We start from the raw sequence: 27197 nt of genomic DNA on the forward strand, positions 1-27197 counted from the left end.
CTGGTTCCAATTCCATGATTCCGATTCTTCTAGCCGCAGCACTGAACATGACTCATCTGATAATAATACTTTTTCTCTTGGCTTTATGTTTTCTTCATTCTTTTCTTCCTTTTCTTCAGTCTTCCTTCCCTCCTAAGAAAAGAAGTATCCTTTCTTCCTAAGAAAAGAAGTAAGCTTTGTCTAAGGATAAAAATCTTTCTACTCTTTTCCAAGGCAGAAGAAATCTTTAGGGCTTTCAGCTATAAAAACCTAATTTGTCAGTTCCCCCCCCGCCCCCATCTCTCTTAATGGATCTCTTATGCATTTATAATGTAGTCAGTACCACAGTATCTAGGGACCTTATAAAAAATTTATAAAGCAAACATTTTTTTTTTGCAAAAAGTTTCTACTTCTCTTCTGGCTATTGCCAATCTCTGAATCTGCTCTCTTTGATTTGCATAGGAAGCCAAGTCACCTTTTATACTTTTGACACCGACTGTCTTACAGTATCCTGGCTTTGCATTCGGGATAGTAAAACCAGTTTCACTGGGATTTGTTTTAGCAGTTATTAACTACAGAACTGTCTGTAATAAGCCGAGCTGGCTGCGTTTGTCCATCAGCATCAGCACTGGCACCTCCTTAGCTCTGTGCAGAGCAGTATCTGAGGTAAGAGCCCAGAATGTTTCACTACACCTTGAAGTCACTATATAATTACTATGCAGAGAAAATATTTCAGTGCTGGCAAGGAGTGATATTTTAAATTTCTGTCTCACTAGCAGTAAGTAGCTGGATGCTGCAGGCACCTCTAGGGAATATCTTCCTCCTCAGTATCCTAAAGATTTTGACTGCTGCTTGCAGGGTGACCAACCCCTCACAAACACCTAAGGTGTGCGCATATGATTGTGTGAGGAAGTTAAACTCCTTCAAGGCCTGAGTCTGTAAAGGTGAGCTCTGTAATACTGAGGGCCTTTACTGATCCAGCTTTCTGGTCTTCAGTATAATCCTGCAGTAACAGTTTGATTTTGACTTCACAGAGCCAACAGAGACCAGCTGAGGGCAGCGCTGGTGCAGCAGATAACACTGATCAAGGCCTTGGTGCCTTTCTTACTCCAAATCAATGAGTTGAAATTTTTGCTACACCTGTTTTCCAATAATAATGTATCTGTCTAATAACACCTACCAAGAAACATTCTTTCAACACTGACACAGCTATTTCCACTGACTTTTATTTCCTAGGTAACCAAAAACAGTTACCAAAACCCCTAAACCCAGTGCCATGGATGGAGACATATCTTGGGTTGTCTGAATCCATTCAAAGAACCTTAGAATCATCTGCAGAGCAGCAGTGAGGGTGAGATGTGTTGTTCTCTAGGGCTACCTCTGGATTTGTGACTGAACAGAAAAGATCTTCACAAGTTTAGTAAGAAAAGAACACTGATTAGTAAACTACAAAATGAATTCAATCACAAAGTCCCAGAGCCAAAATTAAACTCCTTCTGTTAAAAAAACCTCCAACCAACCACAAGGTGCCGCTAAATCATCCTTGTACTCAGCCAGTCAATGTGCCAAAGAACTGCTCACGGTCAGTGCCCTTCTTGGCAGCTCTGGACATTGGATTACCACTGAGATGCCCATCACCTCTTATCACAGTAACCACCCTGCTTCTCCACTGCCCACCAAAGCCTTCACTGAACAAGTCCAGGCTTGTTAAGAGGAATGCTGGGATTGTTCCATGAGGACCAAGTGCAGGAAACTCCTCGGCAATTTCTGTGAGAAGCAGATGTGAGGATTTGTCCTCCTCACCATTTTGCAGCAACAGTTTCCTTCTGCTTCCTCTCCCAGGCTTGATTTCACATAGGAACCTTCTACTAACTTGACCTCATTGGAGATAAGAAATTTAACTAACTACAAGTACTCATGTAAAGGAAGTCTTCAATTATATCTTTATAAAACTATGTCTTGAAGTATAAACAGCATTTTTACGAGCTTGTTGAATATGTGATGAAAAAGACAAGGTGAAAGGCATCATTAATTTAGGCTAGTATTTCTCATGTCTATTGAATTATTAAACTAAAAATACTCCTTAGAGTATTTTCAAAATACTCTATTTTCTGTAAACTCTTACAATTTCTAGTTATAAAAAACCTCCTGTGAAGCAAGTTGTATAGCAAACCCCCATGTAATTCAAGAGGGAGAGATCTGGAAAGTGATCAAGACATAAAACAAAAAAATGAAATAGAAATGAGCATCCAAAAGAGCAAAATATATTTAAGTAGTATCACAAATACACTCAAAAATCTATTTACATATCTAAAAACTGTATATTCAGTAAAAATCCTCCCACAAAAGGTATTTATAAACAAGAAAATTGATCTGATTTCATTGTCTCTTGCTGGCAACAGAGGCGCTTTACTGCTAGCACAGCATTAACTATGGTCTTACAAAATAAACAAAATTATTCTGGGAAAAACTTGAACTGAAGACTGGACAACAACTACAAGGCATAAGGAACTGCAAATACATAACTCTAGTAGTGCAAAAATGAAGAATAATGGCTTTACCCCCCCTCTCCAATACTTGTTCAGAGAAAAATACTACTGTGGACAAACAATTTGAACCCCTTAAAGACTTACATTTGTAGGACTCAGTGCATTTGCATATTTCAGCAAGGCTGATACTATACAGGAGGTAAATGAAATGAAGTCAACATAAAATTAGGCTGTGACACAAGTTTATAACAAACTTTATGGCAAAATGTCTGAATATACAGTACAGATACAAACCTCACAAAAAAGTTTTTCTCTTCCCAAAAATTTGTACACGTTACCACTAAACAAAACTGTACATAACTGATAGCATATGTAATATTCTTTGGAATTAGATTTAGATTTCTTTCGGGCCCTGTCTTTTATACAGGAACAGCAGAAGGATAACTCCTCACTTGGATTACAGGAGTTCCCAGTGTTTGTCCCTCAGGCATATGCCCAAGGCTGGGCAGAGACCTGTGGAGAGGTGTAAGCACCAAGAGCTGGAGGAAAATTCCACCTGGGAATGTGGGTCACTGTAGGATGCCTTGATATGAGTCAGTGCAGAAGTGAAGAACTGATGCAGTTGAATTCCTCATCATCCACAGCCCTAGTTTGATAGTGCTTCAAAATATGACAGTCTCTTTGTCCAAAAAGGCCTCATAATTTGAACAGCTGTAAACATTTCTTTCCAAGTTAGCATTTTCATCATGCCTTTGCTGTTTAAAACAGTAACAAAATCAGATGGAGGAACACCTTAGGTCATGTTAGAATTACTTCAAATTCAGAAAACCAGAGGTCTGTAATTGAGAAAACAGAAATAAATCTGCAAACACATGATTAGTTTTGCAAATAGTATTTTTGCTCTATTTTTCAGCTCTTTATCTGCCCTTCAGCAAACAGCTGAATATTACCTAGTCTATCCTAGAAAAAAATCTAACTTTGATAAGTAAGTTGGAAACCATTTAATATCCAGAAGCAAAACAGCAGGACTAACTGCTGCATTTATTCTGCCCAGACCTAAGTCCATCACTGCACTGCATAGCAGATTCCTGCTCACAGATTCAGGAGAGGTCAGGAGCACTTTTCTTGTTTCCCTTCAAACAGAAAGATACAGATGATGTCCATAAAAATGTAACAGTAGCAGGTAGAGATTTACTCATTAGGTCTGTCAATTATAATTAGTGGCAAGTGTTATGATCCATATTTAAAGCTTTTCCAGAACAGAAAGGACTAACTTCTTGACTTCGAATGTTCACAGGGTTACTATCAGGTGTTCAGTTTATGGGGACTTGACTAGAAAGTTCTAAGGCTCAAGTTGTAAGAGTTTATGATGCAATCAAGTGAACTTTTACTGAAAGAGAAGTCAAAACAATGGTGATTTTACAACCAAATGTAAAGGCAGTCTTTATGGATCTGCACTCAAGAGCTGATGACCAGGAATGGAAGACATTCAATGAATTCAATTAATCCATCTGATGGATGACTTCTGCAGAAGGCAGTGCTGCGTTTCTGCAACCTGACGAGTGCTTGTTCAACCCAACTTCAAGTATCCAGTTTATGTGCTTGAACAAGCAGCTTAGGTACTCAGCTCAGGCTCCAGAGGAGAGCTTAGAGATGCTCTAAGGTTATTCAAGAGACATAAGGGATTTGCCTGCTCGACCTTTGGCACGGGAAAGCAAAAAAAAAAAAAAAAAAAAAAAAAAAAAAAAAAAGTAATGCCCTCAATCACAGGGAAATTTATCATAGAATGGAGACCAAATCAATCTTCCTCTGGAAATATTTACTTCTCCTTGCTAATGAGCAGTGGAGCACTTCAGGTCACTAGCATAGATTCAGGTATCTGGCTTTTGGACACCTAAATTTAAATGAGATGGCTCCTACCTCTGGCTCCCACATTAGGAATTTAAGTTGGATACCTGAAGTCAGATGGTGTGAGAACCCTCTGTCCTTATTGACAACAGCCACCTCTTGATTCCCTGAGAGAGCTGCAATCACAGCATTTACTCAGAGAAGACCCAAAGGCATTGACTCTTCAAAGGATATAATTTATCTCTCATTTCTTTATCCCCTTTTCACATAATAGAAGGGGATGGAGAAAAGGAAAGTGGTGTGGTGTCTTGCTAAACAATATTGTCTGAGTGGCTGCCACTTGTAGATCTGAGAAAATCACCATTTTGAAGTTGGTGGGTACAAATTGCTTTGGCTGTCGTAGCTCTCATTATTTTTTTTCGAGAGTTACTGATGGGTATCATTGTTAGCAGATTCTCTGACTTGGCTGGCTAAAGAGCTCAAATGGCATTAGAAAAAGCCATGATGGCAAAGACTTACGCAGCTACATACTACTTGCAGGTATTAAAATTTAAAAAACACATATAAGTTATATTTCAGACAAGTATCAGCTACTTGCTAATACTTTTATTCAAATACTGATGGAAACAAAAAAAAGTAAACTGTAGGCCTACTGAATTGCACACACACATGTAAATAAACCACCACAAATTGTACTGTCTTAGCCACTTACTTGTTTCACCCCTTGTTTTCTGTACTTGAGAAAATGGCATAAAAAAGCCATGCAGCTTTTATGACTGAAGGAAAAGATTTCTAGAGTCCCATCCACTCAGGAATACTGAAGATTCCCTCTTCTCCTAAGGAAATAATCAATTCAAACAAACTTTGCTTGTGGTTTTAATAGATAATGAACACACTGGTCCAACTCTGCACTCAGAATTTCACAAAATCAAGATCTTAGGCATACAAAAGACTTCAGATAAACATGGAAGCAAGGGAACACTTGTATTCCCATTTTTTATCTGTGGATTATTTTCTTTGTTAAATTCCTTGGGTTTTGTTTGTTTCTTCAGAGTAGCTTTTCAAAATACAAACTAGAAAGAGCCTGGGAAATTCAGAATCACCTAACAAGTGAGGGAAAAATGGTCAGTGCAGTTTTTATTCCATATATGAATTAGCAACTGGGAATGTATGGTCAAAGATCACCAGCAAGATACTTTATGTTGAAAGTAACACTGAATGTTTTTAAAACTCACTTTACTCACACACCATGTAAGGAGTATCAGAACATTAGAGGGTAGTCTGATTTCCTTGTTTACAATGGCAAATTTCCACTGATGGCAGTAAAGAACTGAGGCAGGGCACAAGATGTAAAAGCAAGTAACACTAAAGCTTCTTGGTAGCTACTCACATACAGTAGCTATATATTCTGGGGGTTTTTGGCTCAGTGACCCCACCATATAATTTCAAGGACACAAATTGATTGGAGTATTAGCTTGGTTTTTTCCTGTATTTAAACCGTATAGTGAACAGAAATGACAGATCAGCATAGTGTAACATTCACAGGAGCTCCTGTCCATCAAACTGGTGTCTCCAAACAAAGGCTGCCTTAACTAAGACATATGAACATGTGACCTGTCTCCAAAATGCATGGTCATATTAAATAAGTCTCTTACACATATACATGTAAAAAAAATATCAAAATATCATAGTTTACCCTCTTCTGTTTAAGACTGCAATTTTTAACTGTTGCATATACTGTAGCTGCTCAGAAAGCTGTATAAATTGAGTAGAGCAGACTTTTTCAAAGAAAAATAGTAATAGAAAAAGTTTTAAGTATGGTACAGTGAGAAAGTTCACAGAGCTCTCACTTCATTCTCTCTTTGGTTGCTGATTAGGATTTGACAAGTTTGAAACCCTGTCCTGTATCCAGCACTGTGGGAAGAAACCAACTCATTTTCAACCTTTTTAAGCACCTAAAGCATGCTTTACAGACCCAGAACAGATTGAGACCACAAAACCAGTTTGCCAAATGTACTAATGGATAGGTGATGCGTGGGAAGTACATCATCCAGTGTTTGGCAATATCACTTCCTGTTGGCAAATGCAAGGTGTAGTCGCTCCAGTGCTTTGACACCCCGTACACGGCTCTCACCGTGCGGCCCTTTTCAGACCAGCTGATGTTGCTGTCAGGGTTACAGTTGTACTCAACCCATTGCCTGGTGAAGTCACCAAGCTGTGGAGGGTCTGCTTCCTCGATGTCTACAACTCTGGCCAGTTCTGCTCCTTGCACAGCAACATACTGGTCATTTACTTTTCTTACTTCTTTAACCCAAGGCTGAGAGTTCTCACAGTCTAAAACAATGATCAGTCGAGAACAAAAAGTGCCGTTCTTTTCTCTCCACCACTCCAACAGCGTGTCAAGTCGTAAAGCATCACCCCCTGCCACAAGGACAAAAAGATTTAATATCAGGATGAAGAAACAGAAACTTCCGCAGAACTTTAACTGTTTTGACTGGTTCTAAGAATCCCTTACTTGAACAATTTGAACAGATATAACAGATGTTTTCAATTTACCCTTTCTGTCTGTAAATGTTGTGTATCTCTCTAGAGGAATTAACTGACTTGCTGTGGCAGATGAATCCATTAACTTACCCTTGATTAGAAAGAAAACCCACCACCAATAAAAAAAAAGGAATTCATTTACAGAGTGAAAGAAATTATAGCCAATTGAAGAAATCTGGAAAATACAGAAAAACAGAAAAAAAATTCGGAAATAAAGTTTATTTAAAATCTTAATCATTTTAGGAACAGGAATGGGACTCTTTTTTAATGCGTTTTTATGACTATTAAAAAAGGCTCCTCTAAGAGATGAATTTAGAAGAAAATATATTTTTAAATGCTGGGAACCAAAACAGTTTCAAAGCACAATGAAAAAACCACATGCAAGCACAGACATTCGCATGACCAGGAATGAAGAGGTTCTCTCTATAGAGACAGCTGTTTTAGAGCTTCAAGAAAACTGGTATTGAATTGTAACTCAATGAAACAAAAATCTCTTAGGAATTTTTCCACAATTTTTTTCCTGTCAGGTCAGAAGACCCTTGTAACTAGTGCACAACTCATGTTCTCTCTCAGCTCCTGCTCCAACAGCACTTTGAAAGAGGAGATTGAAATTAAATGCTACACGTTACCTATAGTGTAGCTTTGAAAAGCAGACTCAGGTACCTAAAGACAACATCTTGCAAACAAGTGAGTAACTCTCCATTGTCTCCCCAGTGATATTAAAGTAAAGAACTGGTCTTGGTTTTGGCTAGTTGAAGCTATGATACAGGTTTACAACAAAAACACTCTAGTTTGAAAATATCAGCTTAAAAAAAGTGAAGAAGAACAAAGGTTTATTTAAAATAACTGAATTTTAATTCCTGAGTGGTTTTTGACTATGGAATATAATTAAACAGTGTTTAAAATGTTGTTAGCTGCGTATTTCAGCTCTTACAGTTCTACCTGTAAGGGTAGACAAAAAAGTGCTTCAAATTAATATCTCAGAATTAAAGGGTTGTGCATGCTACTGCAGTTGAAATAAAAGCAAAATTACAGAGCTGCACCTTTCTCCAAGAAAATGAACAACTGGAAAAATTAGTACCAAAGAAAATCTCTAGGATACAAACCTAAAGTAATGACTTGTCTTGGTATATGATCCTCAAATTACTGTAGACTTATTGCAGAGACTTATATAGAAGTAATTTCCCTTTTCTAGGTATACCTTCCGTGTGAATTGTCTATAAAATTTTCTTTATTTGTTCACATTTTAAAGGCTTATAAATAAACTTTATTTAAGTTTAGCTATGTAGGAGTGCAGGTGACTTCAAAACAACATTGGATAGAATCACCCAAAAAACCCCATGTCATCCTTCACAGACACAAGCAAACATATGCTTGGCTTCCAACCCTGTGGACCTCAAAACACATGGGTTTATCAGCCAACACAAGATTTAGGCACCAAGCTGTGTAAGAAATGCAGGTGTCTGGCCACCTCTGGCTCTCTGGCAGGTTTAGCAGGACAACAGGTACACCAACACTTTCAGGAACAGAGCAAAGCTTTATTATCCCAGCTCATGCCTTTGCCTTCTCTCAGACAACATGACCTCCCAGGTTGTTTGACTGCTCATACTTTATGCATGACTAGTTAACAGTTTCTTTTATACACCACTGTGTTGTATCTCAGCTTCCAACAACAGAGAAACATCATTACTGAATTAATAAATTCAGTAAGCCTCTTTTGAAAGATGTCATTACAAAGCAAAGACTACACTGCTACTGCTGGGCTGTACCATGGCATAAACCAGCAGTGAGAAACTACTTTTTCAATCAGATGAATGTTTTGTTTCATTGTTGTTACCTCTTATCATCCTCTTTACAGGTTACAGGACAGTACACATTACTGGAACTGATGACCAAGGTTCTATCTGTCACAAAACACCAGTGTCCAATACATGGGGCACAATTACAGTCAAACAGCCTTTATCTTTTCACTGTATACTTTTGAGTTACACGTGGGAGCAGTGATATCTGGAAGGAGGATCACGTTACACTCCATAATTTAACTAAAACTAATCACAGAAAAAGCATGCAAGACCTGTGACAGCTGCCTGTTCTTCTCTTTAATGTGACTAACATGTATCCAAGTAGAAGCTGAAGATGAGGTTGGACAGAGAACTGAAAAGGAGCTTTGTGAGAAAGTTGAATACCACTGTATTTACACAGTATCTTTCATCACTGAAAGTTTTAACAGTTATCTTGGCCTTTATCCTAAAAGCTAGGTATTAATTTAGGTTACAGCTACCTATACTGTACAGAGACCTGGACTCCCCAGTCACACTCCAGGGTGACTAGGTGTGGAAGCTGTCCAATTTTTATAGCAACATTTGGCTCTATACATGCAAGAAATCTGACTTTGACTATGCTGCTGGCTGGAGCACAGGTGGGAGGTGGAGTTTTGCTGACAGTCTGCTCCACACAAGGTGTGGACACACTCAGCAATTGCACAGGGTGGCAGCTGCTCTTATGGACAAACCACCCCCTTCTCAGAGAAGTCATCTGGCCACCCTACATACACTGTAGTTCCCCACTCGCATTAAGCTCACCGTGGCTTTTTAAAATCCCTGATACAGATAAAGCCCTCGAGAAAAAATACACTGCTCTTCAGCAGGTCTAAAGATTCAGGGATGGAGCTGCACCAGAACAGGTACAGAGCCTCCAGATGGAAACCGTGCCTGAACACCCACCTCACCATGAGCACACATTGAAGGGCATGCCCTACTGAAGGGCAGCTGCACCTGGAGAGACCACTGCTGACAAAAAGCCTGGAGCTCACAGGCAAAGTGCTATCCAAGAGAATTAATTCTATCCCAGGAAGAAAAAAGCTACAAATTTTCCATGTATTTACTATGAGATTCCCATTCTGAACACAGTGACCTCAGTTCCCTACAGCAGCAGAGCAAGGCAAAACCTTGCAATGACTTGACAACTTCATTAAGTTTACCAAACAAATGGGCCAAGAAAGGGAGAAATGGTGAAGTCTACACCAAGCATAAGACAAGGCATTAAACTGGCCCTTTAAACAGAGGTTTACAGTCTTGAGGCTACACTATGCTCACAATCATTCCCGAAGTCTACGATGTTAGCAAATCATACCTGTTTTTACAATACAAGGTTTGTTATATGTTTGAAGACCTGCTTTTCTAGTGTGAATTGTGTATCTGCTGCCTGTCTCTTTTACTGATTCTGCTTTTTACAAAAAAAAAAAAAAAAAAAAAAGAAGCAAAGCACATCTTAAGAACATAAATGCAGTTATTTGTGACAGTCTAACTGACACAGTGTCACAGAACACTCAGAATGCACTCTGTCATGTCCAAGGAACGAGAAAAGATTATGCTTGCTCATTACAGTGAACAAATATTCCTCAAAATACAGTGAAAAATCTGTCTTTAGAGCAGGACTGTGTAATTTCCATTTTCATTTCTATTCAGGGAAAAAAGCAATTTTTAAAATGAACTTGTTGAATACAAAATCATGTGGGAGGAAAATCAGGGGGAATGTGAAACTGTGTTTAAACTTGAAAGAATACATTTGGGGTCAACAATATTAGACAATTTTGAGAATAAGTGTGAGATTAGCTGGCTGTAGAAGGATTTTTTTTAAAGTCAGTAAATACTAAAATGACATATAGTTCATGAAGTAACATACCTGACTGTCATACAATGCAAGGGAAGGAAAGAGTCACCTCTCAACAATAACTTACCTGCATACCAAAGGGGTTTCTGCATTTCTACATTCTCTCCACTAGCAGAAGTAGTCAGCCTGCAACCTGGTTTGTTTTCTCAAATTCTTGTAGTCTCTGAATCTCTTAACAGTCATGCTCTGTAATATTACTGTTTCCTTTCTTCCCTTCCTGCCAGGAACTTCTATAAACCTGTTCTCCAAAGACTGATGTTTCTTTGCCATTCTGAACAATCCAAGAGTAAGTACACTCAAAAAACAAGTTTTGCAATACAGTATCATTTTCTACAGAATTAATGAATTGATTTGGAAAATTTATCAGTAACTGAAACAATTAACAAAAAAAAACCACCTCCAAACTTACCTGCCAGTGCCCATTCACCAGTGCCATGTGAGTGACCACTGTAATACAGAATGTAGGTATCGTATCTGGGTCCATCTGCAGTCCGAAGTTCAAGAAAAGTCTTGATCTTGGAGTGAAGGGTATCAAAGGTCAATCCACTTGTAGAGTAGTCACAACTGTATGTCTCAATCATGTGATATGCAAAAAATCTTTGGATGGCATTAAGCATCCCAGTAGACCTCAGATTTAACTCTTGGACATGCTCAGGTGGAAGAAGAGTTGGTTGGCCATCAGGACTAAAGAGAAAGAGAGCAGCTAATGATTATGGTTGATAATTATTTCATGCTTAGTGGACTTTTAGTAACTGGTGATTTTTTTCCCCTGTCCATATTTTCTCTGCTATGAGGTAGCACTGTTCTAAATTCGAACTGACTTTAAATTTACTGTTTATAAACAACTCAAATTACTATATTTGAGTGAGCGATCACTACCTCCCTTCTGTCACACTTCAATTCAAAGCATAGTCCTTACTCAGCCCTATGCTATTCCTGCAACTGAGAAGACAGAGGGAGAGAAGGAAGCTGTGACGGGAAGAAGGGAGGCTCCAACAATTTCATGAAGTCCCACTGAGGAGCACTGCCTTCACACAGGCACTTTTTCATGAACAGCCAGAAAGAAGTGCAGGGAAAATGAGTGCTAATCTGCATAAACCATAATGCAAACTGGTTTCCAACAATGGACAAAAGAGAAATCCACACACACACTTTGCTCAGATACTCTGAAATACAGAACTCACACAAATACAGTAATTCTTTCTTGTTTGTGCTGTTCTGATGCTGCTCTTTCAGCATAAGAAATGTGTTTCAGATTATAGTATTCACAGCTTAGAAAATCAGTTTTAAGAAAGTTAGAAACTAGACCTGGAACAAACCATGTATGTATGTTTATGTCTACAGAGATATGAATATGGATATCTAAGAAAATAAAAAAGAGTCCCTGGGTTCAAAAATGAATTTTATTTGTATTGTTATCTATATTTTATATAAAATATATAAAAATATATAATAAATAAATCCAAATATATAAAGTATATAAAATATCAAATAAAAATACGCTTTTTTTTTTAGGTCTACATAGCTATTCCTTAATCATAATAATAGGAAATTTGGTCTTGCAAGACATCCAGTTAGGGGAGCGCTCTTCAGAATATATTTTCAGAAAGAGAAAAGCATTCATCACTCCTCAGCTGAAGTAATAAGGGTAATGAAAAGGAACATGACTGACAGCTGGGGCAAATTAGCCTCATTTATGCTCAGTTACAGACATGGAGAGATTTTCTGGGTGATAAGATGGAGATAAGTCTTACTCTACAATACAAAACATGACAATATAGGGTTTTTTTCCCTATATATGTATATATGTGTGTATTCTTCATGTATTTTGTTTGCAAGTCAGTGTGTAAAGCTACCTAGTCTCCTTATTGGTCTAGCTAATTAAATTTTGCACCTTCTCACCTGTCTAGGGCTTTTATTAAAATTAATATCCCACTGGTATAGCTACATTGAATAGCTCATCATTACTGTTTGTCTCAGCAAGTGAAGAGAGGATCTATCACTGAAACAGTCAAGCTTTGTTTATAAGGAAGTTTAGTTCTGTCAGGACCTAAACAGTTGTTCAAGAGTATCTCATTTGCTCAAAATTAGGGGGAACTGCCTGTGCTAGAATAATATAATACAATGAATGAATTAAATTGTTACCATGGAAACAAAATTCATTTATTTTTATTGTAATGTAAATTTTGAAAATCTGTTTTCAAATCTGTAATAATAATTGACATGGATTTTTTTAAGGGTGCACAGCTGAAAGACTGTTTTTTACAATATTTAAGATACAGTTACCTAAGATTAGCACACTATCTTTGGTTTCTTTGATGTTAAATTCTTCCTTATCCACTAAATCCAATAGACATACTGCGAAGTCTGCGTAAATCAGGCAGTTCTATTTTGAAGCCTCTCATTTCAACTTACTACTCTATTTTTCTTGTAACCTGAAGAGATAATTTATATAGCTTTTGCTTATCATTTACAAAAAAATGTGCACACACTGATTTTAATTTTATGGCAAAAGCAGTATTTACAAGTTTAAAGCTTTTAAGAAAAACACAAAAATGGGCAAATAATAATAGTACAATCTCTTTACAATCATGCATTTCTCATATGGAACATTTACATTGGAACAAAAATCAGCTTCCAAGTCTCAACACCAATACCATGACATGTAGTGCCTGCACTTGCAAATCTAATTTTAATGAACTTTAAATGCAGACACTGCCTTATTTAATTGAATTCAAAATTATTTTTAACTGATCTGTTTGGATTATTAAATCTCCTCATGTAAGATACCTGGTCTCAGTCAAATGCCCCAGTTTTCCTTTGCGTGAGACATGGATTGTGAAATCTGCCCATGCACAGCTGGGCTGTGCTCATCAGCTTTCTAAAAGCAAATTACCTCGATAGAAAGGTGGAGTTACTCATTCTAGGGTGAGAAAAAGGAGAACTAGAATATCTGCCTATTATTTGAATTTGTATTTAATTGCTGAAAAATCCAAGCAGCAGCACTGCATTGGCTCCATGAGCAAACAGTACATTTGCACACTGTGAAGCTGAAATGCATGGTAACCATACCTGCAAAAGTTGGTGGGAATCACAACAGCATACCCAACACAAGTTCCTCCCAAGCAGTTTCCCAGTTCATGGAAAAGCCCATGAGCCATGGACTCCAAAGGCAGAACGATGAGAAATGCACTCATGAAGATCCCATTGGTTGGCTAAAAAGAAAATTAAGATTTAGGCATTGTATGAAAATCCCTTTGTTTGATCCCACATAATTGGGAGAGATATGCAAAGTATTACTGGTCATGTATATTTATTTTCCCACATATTACATGGTGAATTGCTGTAAAGACAAATTAAAAGCTTGGGGAGAAGGTGGCTGGTAAGCAAGGATCACTCTTCTGAAAGGAATGCATTGGAAAACACTGACAGCACAGAATTTAGCTGTAAGAATTGTGATCATAGCTTTGTTTTGCCAACTGAGGCAACAAAATCAAATGCCACACAACTAATTGTGTGCATAAAATAAGATCTGTAAGCATCTGCAGAGTCAGGCCTTAATCAGTAAGATACAGCACAGATATCATGTATCTAGCAGCAGATGACAGCACACTGTATTGCATCCATCCCTGGAGGTATTTAAAAGATGTTTACATGTGATGCCTTGGGAGGTGGTTTAGTGCTGCACTTGGCACTGCTGGGTTAATGGCTGGATGTGATGATTGTAGAGGTCTTTTCCAACCTAAGCCATTCTATGATCATTAAAAATATACATTTAACTCGAGGAATACTATGTTTCACACAAGAGATGAATTCTGAGATCATTTGTGAACATTATTTCAATTGAAAAGATAATTCTTTGTCAATTCCATAAATACCAGACAAGTAAAGGAACATCCTCTACAGGAGTTGATAGCATTCACAGGGCTAACAGCTTATATTGAGCTTTCCTGCTTCATAGGGAAAAAGTAGTTTTGGAAAATATTACACTTACTAATACACAGCTGATTTCTGTAAAACCAACCAAACAAGAAGTTTCAACAGTTACATCTCAACCACTAGTACTGATAAAATATGGGGTTCTGAAATGCCACGTCTTTGAGAGGCAGAACAGATAAAGATTCATTTTAATTATTCTAGCATGATGTGAATGGGTTTAATGAGGTATTAAATGCTTTAGAAAAGACAGAAACAGTATTATAATATACAATTAAACAAGAACTTTAATATCCACGGTGCATTTGTTAAATATTGACATTTTCTATGTAGCAAAGGAAGTAAATATATAGCTAAAGATTTCTGTCTTGAGAAGAATCCTGGGGTCTCTGGTCCCCTCTATGTTTTATTCACCCTCTTTGTACAAATCTACAATAATAATGGTTTTTTATTACTATTTTTTTTAATCTGGATATTGCCTTACTGTGTAAGACTCAGTGACTTGATGGACACTGGTAGTTCAACTTAACAGAAAGTCAACACTATTAATAACATGGAAAGTATATTATACTGAAAAAAATGACACCTAAAACAACCCAGATCTTGCTGGCACATGGCACTAGCTCAACTACATTCAGTTTTTAAACAAAATTACTTAGCCTGAAAGAACAGCTTTAGCCATCTAATGTGCTAAGAAAGAATAGTTTGCTACCTGTCCTGGTTTCAAAAAGAGTCCTATCATATTTCTGAAGGATCTCACCTATGTGGCCTTGAAATGGTGACAGCAATACATCTAATCACAAATAAACACCAGAATCTGATAATAACTGACAGCATTAATTACCTGAAATCACCAGGAGACAGGAAAACTTAAAACACTGTAACTATTATAGTACCACCTCAATTTGTTTTGTTGTCATTGTGGAGAAAAGAAATCCTTTAACTAAGGAAATATAATTTCTGTTTCAAATGTTTCAGCAGCAAGTACTCCCTTTTGTTGCTCTGTTTCCCCAAGGCACTCTGAAAAAGACTCTGAGTGGCAGCAACAAAAACTTAAAAAGCTCTGGTTAGAATTTTACCTGTAGAAACCTTATGAAGTATAAGACTTTGATGAAAGAGTGGAGTTTTCTGGCTAAATTAATTTCAAGACTTGGAGACATAGTTTTCCAACTGTAGATTCCAGAAGGGTAATGTGTTTGAAGTTACAAAAAAAAAAAAGGGGGAAGTATTTTTGTGACAAGTTCAGCTTTTCCACCACATATAAATATATTTTCTTCAACTTTGCTAGAGCAAACTGCTCCTATATTGCATTAGTGTTTTGATCACAGTGAACATATTGCAAAATAAAAAATACATTTGCCCATAAAAACTAGAGTGATCATAATATCCTAAATAATACTATTATAATATTGCTTTATATCAATTTTATTGTAGCTTTCTTACAATATGCCATCTTGTTCTAAATACTCTCTGCACTTCTCCAATCCCCTAAACACATGCAACTTATTAAATCCACAGCATTCTGCCACATCACAAATTGAAATTATCACAAAGACTCACTCTGACTGAGTTTAACTCCTAAAAAAAATACATTTAATTACTGAAAATGCTCCTACTAATAAGAAGACACTGGCAAAGAAAATTCCCAAGTACTTGTGAGATAAGGATCTCATGTAGAAACACTAAGGATCATCTTGGTGATCCATTTTGCTCTGTATCTTGCTTGCAGTTTGTACCAAATACTATAACAGGAATGGGAAATAAACTCTATAGTGTTATGAATCAACTCAGCTCCATCTGAGGTTTCAACTGTTTTGTCTTTTAGAGGCCATCTTATGCTGTGGAATAGAAAAATGTTGGATTTTTTACATCTGTAGACATCTATCTAATGTAAAGACGCTGGCACTTACTGTCAGCACTTTTTCAACAGTTTCGATTTAGAAGAAATATGTCACAAATGTAAAAATTATTACTGATTATTAGAACAAATATATAGTAGGATAATAAAATATCTTAATCCAGCACTGCAAAAAAATGACTGGAACATTTTAAAATACCTAAACAATAAGAACTTCAAAATAGCAAAAAAGATCTGATTTAATAATCGCGGTAAAACTGAAGAGACGTTCCTCCCTTAAGATAAACAGCTAAAATTCCAGGTGGAAACTGTGCTTTATTAAATCCCAAAGATCTCACGACTGGTCCTTAATGCAGCAGATGGCCATGGATGCACAGGCAAAGCCAGAAAAGGATTTTGTTCTTTCATCTGTTCAACCCATTTTCATTGTTTTCAATTGCACTAGTAATGTAAGCCTGCAGTACATCCCTGAACTCCAAGTACCCACTGATTCCAGACAGATTGCTCAAAAAACAAACAGAAGACAGGGACCATCTAGACAATCCTACTAAAAAAACCCATGAGAAACCATTTTATCTTTTAATCTTCAGTGGGGTTTGTTTGGTTTGGTTTATTTTGGGGTTTTTTTGCCTTTGTTTGTCTGGTTCTAAAGGAATTAACAATGAAGTCTCATTTCAAATAACACAGAAAAGGTAAAAGAAAAAAAAAATCTCCTTCTTGCCTCTTATGAGTAAAATGACAGACAATAAAAGATTGGTGAGATTTCACTAGTAGTAGTAGTATCTTTCCACTTTCTCTTTTTTTGAGCACTGTTTATTGTTAAGTGTAACAGTGAGAATACCAGAAGAATTTAGAGGAATTTTCCAGCCAAGATGTCATTTTATAGTCATGGATAGGACAACTTCCATGTCAAAAAATAACTATTGTCTGAAGCAGAATAACTCTGGAACTGTATTTAGTTATGGATGTGTGACTGGACGAAAAAAACACCAAAATGCATAGAATGTTAGTTTAAATTGGAAGTCAATTACAAAGACCTAGAGAAGAGCCCTTCTGTTTAAAACAGAAATGAAAACACTAAACATATGTCAACTAAGATGATCACAGGACCACTGAATGATTGGGGCTGGAAGGAGCCTCTGGAAATTGTCTGGTCCAACCCACTGCTCATACAGCAGCATGCCTGGGATTATATCTAACAGACTAATAACTGAGAAAGCTTACAAAGATGCCCTTGTGCATTTCCAAGCAAAAATACTGCCCTGCTTTCCATTATCCAAGCAGAATATTAACCTGTTTTTATACACAGACACACAGAGATATACAAAACCCCCCAAACAAAAGAAGTATAAAAGAACACCTTGTAGGACAGAGAAGGCTCAGGAGAAAAAGGGTAACATGCTAACTAACTATTTGAATAGCTTATTTCAAATGAGGACAAGATATGTATATTACAGGTAGAAAAAAGCTTAAAGACAAAATTTGTAAAACTACAAAGTACACCAGCTCCCAGGGGACACAGTCTTGTAACAAGTTACCGAATGGACAGTCTATAGAGATCAATAAATAATCCTTTACTTCTGACTATTGGAACAGCAGTGGAAAAATCTAGAAAACAGTTTGCAGAAAACACTTCACAATCACTGGCAGATGGATTTAATGTGTTGTGTTTCCCATCCCTGACTCTGGTTCTAACCATGGGAAAAGCCTGTGCTTTAATCTATGTGCATTTGTTCCAGCAAACCCACAAGCAGTTATCAGTTTAAAAACATACTAAAAACTCTGATATTTTTAAATACAAGTGAATCCTGAAATTAATGAAATTTTGACAGCAAGCTAAACACAAAATAGACTCTTTAGACTAACAATGAATACTTTCTCTTGTCACCAGAGACCTCCTTCAGGACTGAGGAGCCCCGGAAGCTGTGGTGACAGCAGCAAGGTGTGCTGCCACTGAGGATTTCAGCAGGCAACCTGAGGTAGCCCTCGGGACAGGACTGCAGAGGTGGAGAGCCAAGGAGGGCTGAGCACACAGCCAAGAGAGGAAGAGAAGCAGCAAAAGTACACATGAGAGAGGGTGAGTTTGAGAAGAAATGGTAAGCAGTGAGCAATGACTGGGACTTAGGATGCAGCTTAAGAGCTGATAGAGTAGGAAAAGAGGAAATAAAGGTACTAAAAAATAAACTCAACAGAAAAGTCTTTAAAATAAGAGCAAAGCACAGGTATTGAAGGCAAGTTGGCAAGAAGGGGAAAAACGGTCAGTGACAAAAAGAAAAGGGGGAACTAAACATGAACAGGCGGACAGATGAAAAAAGGCAGGAGTGGCATGGATATTTGAGAAAATATGGAAAGAGGTCAGAGGATGCAGCAGGGCCTCAGGGGAAAAAAAAACCCCAAAAAACAACAACAACAAAAAAAACCAGCCCCAAGCAAGCAAAGCCTGAGAAGGATTGGATTAAAAGTACAAGCCAGGAAGAAAAGCAGAGGTAAAGAGAAGGAGAAAGCCTGGATATGATTTGCATTCAAGTTATTTAACCTGTGTTGTTAATAAAAGTATGTCTAAGTAAATATAGATGTTACTATTTATACAGGCAACTACACCAAAATAAAAACTACAAAATCATTAGCTCTTCCCCAAACAGGAAAATACTCATTCACACAGTAAACTTATTTTGTCTCTTATAAGTAATTCAAGTTAAATGGTACTGTCCATTTAAGTATGAGTACTCAAGCATGTAACGAATATTATTATTTTACTAACCCATAAAATTCACTAAAACCAAGAATAATGTACTGAAACTACTTAATTCCATTACTTTACCTGCTCTAACATAGTTAATTTTTCACTTGGTAATATTAAACACAATCCTTCCAGGGATAATAATTCTTTGGCCAGTAATTCAGAAAACCTGTAGGTACCTTGGCATAGAGCACTTAACAAAATCTGATTTTAAGTTTTTGAGAAAAAGAGTGCCCCAAACCTTTCCAAGATCTTTGTCTGAAAATTACAAGCTCTTCATCTGCAAATTTTTCATCATTTTATTGGATTCTTGAAGAAGAAATATCTGAGTCATTTGCATGACTTCTTCTGGATCTTGTCCAGTCCAAGGGCCTAATTGCGAACAGGCACATGATTAATTGCTGAAATAAGCTGGTGCTAAAGAGTCTATTGATCTGACTGAAATTACTCAGACAAATGCAAAGGCAGGTGCTGACCATTTCCTGCAGATTCTGCAAAGAAAATGTCTGTATATTTTTACGAACAGGACAAGATGTCTTTCCTCTGCAGCTACAACAAGGGTTATTCTCAGAAGTACACCATGTCCCAGCTGAAACATGCCCCACTGAAAGAACAGCTGTTAGTCCATTTTTCAATGCACCCAACTTTAACACATTACTTTTACAGTTCTCCCCAAGCACATACCCAAGTACCATGAACAGAGACTTTGAACCCTTGTCTTCTCACAAAGGCTATGTTCCCCTTAAAGAAAGGTCTTTGGCTAACAGGACTTTTAGCCTCAGCAGCTCTGCATCAATAAGAAAACCACTCTCTCTGCTACAGCAAGTTAATACACCTCACTTTAAAACCTTTCCACAAAAGGAGATTTGATATTTTTCTGGCAATTTTAATAAAAAAGATACTTCTAGACACCAATAACTAGGTACCTAGCCTGTTTTAGGTCTTGACTTTTCATATACATGGGATTCATACAAAACACAGATGTTACAGATATTAGAATTGTTAAGAGGGTATATATAAAGCTTACAAAACATTTTCTACGAAAGGGAACCCCCACTTCCCACCTTTCCATTTCTGGCTATAGATGAGATTTTTTCATAAGCTATTGCTCATTATTTATAGCTGACTGTTAGGAAGCACCTTTCCAAGGCCCAGTTTTTTAGCAATTCTGTTCACAGGAGGTCAAATGGCAGACCACAAAGTGATTTCAAACCACCTCTCTTATCAAATGCACTATAATTAAACAAGTTTTCAGTGGTGAAAAAAGGTATAAACAAAAATGCTTCACCTTAGAGGTACATTTAAGAGATTTCAAATATAATTCACGCATACTGGAACAACTACAGAAATCCCAAACTAATGTTGCAAAGACAGAAAATTGCTCATCCTACACATGCAAAAAATGTTTTAAATGATCTTTTGAAGAACAAACACATTTTCAGGAAGCGGTGCCCAAGGCATTCCTAAGAAACTCTAAAGAAAAATACATTAAAAACATAAATGTAAAATGTAAAAAATTTCCTTAATGCAAGAATGTATGAATGGTTGTATTAATCTGCACCAAAGGTCCATCCAGAAGAATATCTGGTCTCTAAAGAGGCCAAATGGATGCCTAGGAAACACTGTAAGGACAGGTCAAACATGTTTCCTGAGTATTTTAACCACTAGTGGCTCCAGAACTTCCTGAGCCAGATGTGGTTTCCAGATAGTACACAGGTCCCAGTGAATTTTGTCCAGCTTCCTCCTGAGCCTCTACAACCATGGGGCACACGTGGTATGCCAAGATACACAGCCCCAGAGCTCAGCACCATATGGGGAACAATTCCTACCTGCCTGGCTCCAAGTCTTGCCAATTTGATTCCTCTCAACTTTTGCACTGAACCGATTGTTTATTGTTTATTATCTCTACTTTTTTGGTTCTGTTTCCTTCTGTCCTTCCTGCAAGTCCAAACACCATAGCTGTGAGTGATGATAATCTTCCAAAAAAAAGCAAAACTACCCAGTGTTTCTTGCAGGCTTGTCTGCTAAACTCTTCATATTCTTCATACAAAAAAACAAAATCCCAAAACAAACCAAACCCCAACACAGAACCTTACAAAGTAACTGTTAATTTCATCTTCCACTAACTTCTTTAATACCGTTCATCCATGAGGTTATTTAATGTAAGAAAATCTGCAGGATTAGAAATTCTACAAGAGCGGGCAGGAAATTGTTCTGGAAACACTACAAAGGCATGTCTGTAAATCTGATCTACTGTAAATTATATTTTCTATATATTAATATATGTTTGCAATTCGGGTAAGAGGTGAATGGACCCACAATTAATTGTTATTGTTGTTTTGAAAAAGAAAACAGACACTGACTGCCCTGCTGCAACTATGACAACACACCATGTGTCTTAATACACCACGTGTCTTAACTTGTGCACTGAACTAACATTCTGAAAGAAATGTATGCTTTCTCCTTACAGAAGACAACATCCTTAACTCATAAATGGAAAGAAAAGTCAAAGGACACTGTGTGATTTTAATGACTGGTCTTTCAGATACCATATCCTGGGGTGCACAACTAGATTTGAAAGTGAGACACTTAAAGCTCATGTTAAACCAACAATTTATCAGTTTAGCAGCTGATCTCTGATTCCACGTAATTGATTAAAAGCAAAGCAAAATTACTGAAAAATACATTATTTAATACATTTCAATCTAATTAAAATAGTCCACAACAAAAGCCCTAGATTTAGTGAGCATTACTAGGGTTTAACAGAGTGATTTATTTTGAAAAGAAATTTTACGGCACAATGAATTCAAAAGCAAAACAATTTCCCAAGTAGGTAGATGCAAAATACTCTGCTCACCTCTTTTCCCCTGGAAGCATTACCTTTTCCCATGCTGCCACCATAAGAAAGATGGTAAGTTGCACTTGCTTTAACAGGTCACAGTCAAGGCAGCTCAACGTTTTAAGTTCAAAACACATGACAGTGAAGCCACACATTCCAACTTTGAATTGCTAACCCACAGCACACCATCAAATTTTAGGAATTTTATGGAGGCAGCGATTCTCAGGATTATTGTCAAGAGGAGACCAAGATAAAGAGATTATTATTTACCTGCCAAGAGACGGCTCCCAAAACAGCAGTGGCAACAAGGCTGAAGAATACCAGCTGTTCTGAGATCAAACAGAAGTGACGCATTCCTTTGGATGCCATGACTCTGTCCAGGCTGTTGTTGTCTGCACGATGAGTATAGTACACCTTGTGGCAGTCATTTAGTTTTGTGTGAAATCCCCAAAGAGTTATGAAAAAAATAACGTGACAGATCATCCAGAAAATTCCAAAAATAGAAAATCCAGGTATCACAAAATACCAGAGATCCAAATAACGCAGTTTAAAGGCTGCAAGAATGAAAAAGATCAGTTCGATGACTCCAACTGAGATGACAGAAAGCCGCCTGCAAATTTTACCCCGGTACAGGTAGGGCTTCCATCGCTCAGTAACAGAAAGTCCACTGAAGTAAACGTCGAGAAGGGGATCTGAAATGAGGCAGCTGAAGAAACACGCCAAGGCAAAAGGGTTTGTGGGGATTTTGAGTGATGGAAAAAAGAGCAGGGATGCAATGGCTCCAAAAATTGCCAAATTTGGAATTGCCAAAAAAGACTTCATACGTAAGTCAATAATCAGCATGGCCAAAGCCAAGACCAACAGAATAATGCTTACAGATTTTTCTACCAGCATAGTTGTGCTGGCAATTGCAAATCCAACTAGCTCCAAAAATTCAACTGTTGTCAGGAGAGTTGGTCGGTGATGGACACAACCACAAATCCTCTCAACTAAAGCACATAATATCCTTAAAACAATGGCAGAGAGAAGCAAATATTTTGTAGCTTCTTCTTTCACATCCGTTTTGAAGGCGGAATTATTGAGAAAACAGAGAAGGCCAAGTAAAAAACCAAACCAAAGATTGGAGAGACTCAAACTTGCTGTTTCCATTGAAAAATAGTAGTACAGTATGCTGGCAATTCCAAGAACAAAGAGTCCCAGAATAAATATTACCAAAATCAGTGCATCTGCAGTTTTTTCCCACCTGACATAAAGGCCCATGCAAATGGCAACCAGCAGGTTGATTCGGGCAAGGTAACCAAGGTATCTGACTGATGAGTGCATGTTCACTTCTCTGTTTGCTTCTTCTAGCCTTGTCATTGCTGCATAGAGACAGTGACTAACACAGTAACGCAGTGACCTACACATCTAAACTGCAGTTAGGGGCTTCACCCACTCCACTGACAGTAAATATTTGGGTTTCATCCAATGAACACAATGCAGCTGCTGCCTTCTGTAATATCATTTCAGTAACAGTGGTCCAGAATCCTGGATGTCCTGGAAGAGCTGGAAGAGAATTAAGAAAAGTTTTAGTAGCAAACAATTCCTTTTAAACATACAGAACATAAAGATGACTCATCCCATCTCACAAAAGTTTAATATCTAGAGTAAAAAAAACCACATTAAAAAAGACCAATTAAGTGTGAAAACCAAGATAAAATAGGTTCTCCATAAACTTTATTTCAAAACTTGAATGAGGGGAAAACAATCCTGGCCTGGGAAGTTTTCCACAAAACTCATTGATTAGGTATCTATATTAGATATCTACGAATATCCAAACCCCTCTATGATAGCCACTTGCTTCTAGAACATTTTATAATTATTTTAAAACATTCTTTTATTTAACCATTACATTTATTATGTTCTCACTTTATATTAAATCTTTTCAGCATGCTTTGCAAGATGTCCTTTTAGCAGTCAAATAAGTATATGATTTACAGAAAGAACTTCCCATTCAGTTAATGAGCATAACCCACAGCAGAAAAGACATTATTATCTCCATTTCACAAAAGGAGAGTGGACACACAGATGCAACAACTGGGTTGGCATGATTTTCAGAGATTTCTCCTAATGTAAAATCAAAGCCTTCATCTGCACCCCTTCAAGCCATTTTCTCCCCTCCTCAAAAAAGAAGAAAACAAACAAACTGATCAGAATAAATATTACATTTAGAACACAAGCACCTCCTACTCAGATCCATTTAACTGATGTGATTTTCTTTTTAATATAGTTGGGAAGAGACAGTAGTATTTTTAAGGGGCATTTTGTAATGTTATGGGCAGAGTCTCCAACACATAAAAAGACTTCCATGTAGCCTCTATAATTTTTTAAGTAATTAACTAATTGTCGATCTTACAGAAACTTCTGAAGGGTTACTAGTATGACAGAGAAACCAGTGTGCCAAGAACATTTAGTGCTAGACTATAGCTTACTGCTTTTATTTATAATGGTGGGGGAAGTGTTAAAAGACACCTTGACTCAAATGCAAAATTTAGACCTTATTCTCTCTTGAATTTTTCATTTTCATTTTTTAAACCAGTGAACAACAAATGATAAAGTGAATTGAGTGCTTTGCCCATAAGTTTTGGTTGATTTGAAGACTGACATGCAGAGTAAAACCAGCTTAAGTAATTGCTGAAGAGAAGAACTAGGCCTAAGAAATCCTATTGTTTAAATTACTTTTTGGTAACATGTATTTTCAAATTATGTTATATACCCAACAACAATGCAGATATTACTCAGAAGAACTATGCATTACAAATGTGTTTACCTGAAGCAGAATACATACCATAGCAAAGTTATTGTAAGTTCAAATTTCTTTGGATTTTAACTGTGAGTTTTCATAGCATTCATTATTACTAGTGTTTTACAGATATTGACTTAATTCTGAGTTGCCTGGATGCTTAAAATCTCACAATATCTCTTTCCTCATTTTGTGAGGTACTTTCCATTCGTTTCACCCTTTTGTTTCTTCATTATACAGATAACACAAACGTGAATTAGCTTTCATATTCCAGATCACGATACTTTAGGTTTCATAGCACTGACTGCATTCAGTGTTTCTGAATCTCAGTGTTTCTTGTAGTACAATCAACATTCATTTTATGGACAACTTGAATAATTTATTTCAGCTGCCACACATGTCCTCCCCGCCACCTGGCTCTCTCTAGTCAAACCATGACTCCAGAGAAACAATTTCCCATCCCCTTTCAGCCCACAGCACCGACCCGTGATTACTGCTACTCTGAAGAACATTTGCCATCCCATTCGGTTTATCTGGATTTCTGAGCCTGTCTGGAATCCCTCCAAGTCAAGGTTCAGTTGGACAACAGCCCCAGAAGCCAGCAGGAATGAGCCCTTTGCATATGAATAAATGACAAAGCTCCCGTGTCACCCCTGGCTTAAAATTTTGCTGCGATCACTAAATTGTTTTCTGTGGGATCGTTAACAGTAGCAAACTCCCTTCCAGGCAAGCCACTCTTGACAGAACACAACTCTCATTGGGTCAGCTCATGCAAAGTGGGGTTTTGCTGCCAGCACACCACAAGAAACATGAAAGAGGAACTCCTCTGCTCCTGCTCCACCAGCTGCTTTGCGTGCTGAGGTGGGGGAATAAATGGGGCAACACGTCTGTCCCTACTGCAAAGGAATCTTCCACAAAATCTGCTTGGGCACAAAGGATTTGCAAAATGACAGCTCAGACCATGAATGCAATCTCTTCTTCCTGACCCCACCTTCTAGCCAACGAGCAAAAATGTCTGCTTCTAAACCACACTATTAAACATTAGCATTTTTAAACCAAAATACATTTTTGTCTTTTCATGAAGAAAAAAAGGTGCTTTTTCATGATTAATGTATCCCATCACACAGCTATTACCAAATAAAAAGACAACAGTAACTGAATTTTAAGGAGAAACTTCAATAACTGATTTGTTCTCTAGAACACAGCAATTTGCCAGTAATTTCTGTCAATACTTTGTTTACACAAGGACTGTTCAAAGTCCTGGGAGGGGGGTAATGCTGTTGTGTTTGTTTTAAACAAATGGCTTTAAGGTTTCGGGTTGAACGCCACTTACACATCACATCAATCAAATCACATTTAGATTAAAACCAGAACGTGGACATCCACTTTTAAGTATTTGTCAACTTTTGCAAATATAATTTCAAGGAAAACCTAGAGCCTCATTAACATTTAGAGACCAAACTATCTAATAACTTTCCTATATGTAAGGAAACACTGCTCGCAATGTAGGTTTTACCCCAACTTATCTAAGAAAGTTCAAAAAACAACCGAACCCCCAAAGCTGGTTCAGTAGTTAAGCCCAGGTGAGACCTATCTATAACAGTGAATCCACTTTCCTTCCCATTTATTCTTTAACCCCCCGGTGAAGGAAGGACTGCGTTATTCTCCCGCTGCTGTCACGGCGCACACGGCGGGGATGGTTCGGGGGAAGGAAGGGCGCGTTCCGGCCGCAGCTGCGGGGCCGGCCCGGCCGGAGAAGGGGAGTGACGGCGGCGGGCTCGGCGCCGCGGGGTCCCTGAGCAGCCTCCCCGCGCTCCCGGCGGTGTCCGCCCGGCCGGGCCGCCCTCGGTGAGGATCCCGCGGCGCGCCCGCCCCGCTCTCACCTCAACAGGCGGCCCGGAACCTTCCCGCCCCCCGCGCCGGCCGCCGCCATGCCCAACCCGAGCGCGGCCCTTACCGCTACGGGCCGCGCCGAGGCTCAAACGCCGCCGCGCCGCCAGGGCGCGGCCGGATAGAATTATGAAAAAACCCAGCCAAACCCATAAACAGCGTCAAATGGTGCTTAGGCATGGAAGCGGGAAAACTGTGTTTAAATCAGGACTGAAAGGCACACTGAGCCCTCCGCAGCCTGTGGCTCGGCGTGACTATGTGCACTTACTCCGAGTGCGTTTCCCCGACTCGGTGTTGGAAATGCCCGTTTTGAACTGGGCCTCGCAGGCAGGTGAGCGAACAGCGGGAAAGGTTCTGGATCACGGTAACACCTGCCCTGGCCGAGAGGCAAAACAAGAGGAGTCTGAGTGCCAGTGCTGCTCAGGGGCTCTCTGAACTCCAGCTGGGCAAAGCAAGTCAGGCAGTTTTCCCGAAGCAGAATGAGGCAGAAAGATCTGCAGGAAGCGACGCTGAGCACAGCAATTTAGTGTAATGTTATTTAATCATCTTCACTCTCATTTAAGAGAGCAGAACATATCAGGTAAGCTGTGCAGTACTAGGGACACACTTCAGTTCTGCTG

The 27197-nt window shown here is 38.2% G+C and overlaps 1 protein-coding gene across 2 annotated transcripts; it reads right to left on the reverse strand.

Annotated features, from left to right (window-relative positions):
- Positions 1 to 2287: 2287 nt before the first annotated feature.
- On the reverse strand, positions 2288 to 26642 carry TMEM168 (transmembrane protein 168). 2 transcript variants are annotated; one of them, XM_083860582.1, is made up of 5 exons: positions 26571 to 26642; positions 22176 to 23450; positions 13605 to 13747; positions 10942 to 11216; positions 2288 to 6737 (listed from the first exon to the last, which is right to left on the reverse strand). In XM_083860582.1, exons 2-5 carry the CDS (start codon positions 23310 to 23312, stop codon positions 6190 to 6192), a joined length of 2103 nt encoding a protein of 700 aa, XP_083716708.1. In that variant the 5' UTR covers positions 23313 to 23450; positions 26571 to 26642; the 3' UTR covers positions 2288 to 6189. The 2 variants fall into 2 exon arrangements, with proteins under 2 accessions (XP_083716708.1, XP_083716709.1); XM_083860583.1 differs by lacking the exon at positions 26571 to 26642 and adding an exon at positions 25182 to 26332.
- Between the last annotated feature and the right edge of the window lie 555 nt (positions 26643 to 27197).

Source organism: Zosterops lateralis, assembly GCF_965231275.1.
Source record: "Zosterops lateralis genome assembly, chromosome: 4".
In the NCBI taxonomy this organism is placed as follows: Eukaryota; Metazoa; Chordata; class Aves; order Passeriformes; family Zosteropidae; genus Zosterops; species Zosterops lateralis.

What these genes read in the sequence shown, in the direction of transcription:
- TMEM168 (XM_083860582.1), bottom strand. Translation starts at nt 23,312, where the DNA reads ATGTGTAGGTCACTGCGTTACTGTGTTAGTCACTGTCTCTATGCAGCA. An exon ending in ATTCCCACCAACTTTTGCAG is followed by an intron (nt 11,217 to 13,604) that starts GTATGGTTACCA and finishes CTTTCTCTTTAG; the next exon opens with TCCTGATGGCCAACCAACTC. An exon ending in TGGTGAATGGGCACTGGCAG is followed by an intron (nt 6,738 to 10,941) that starts GTAAGTTTGGAG and finishes TCCTTGTGGCAG; the next exon opens with GGGGTGATGCTTTACGACTT.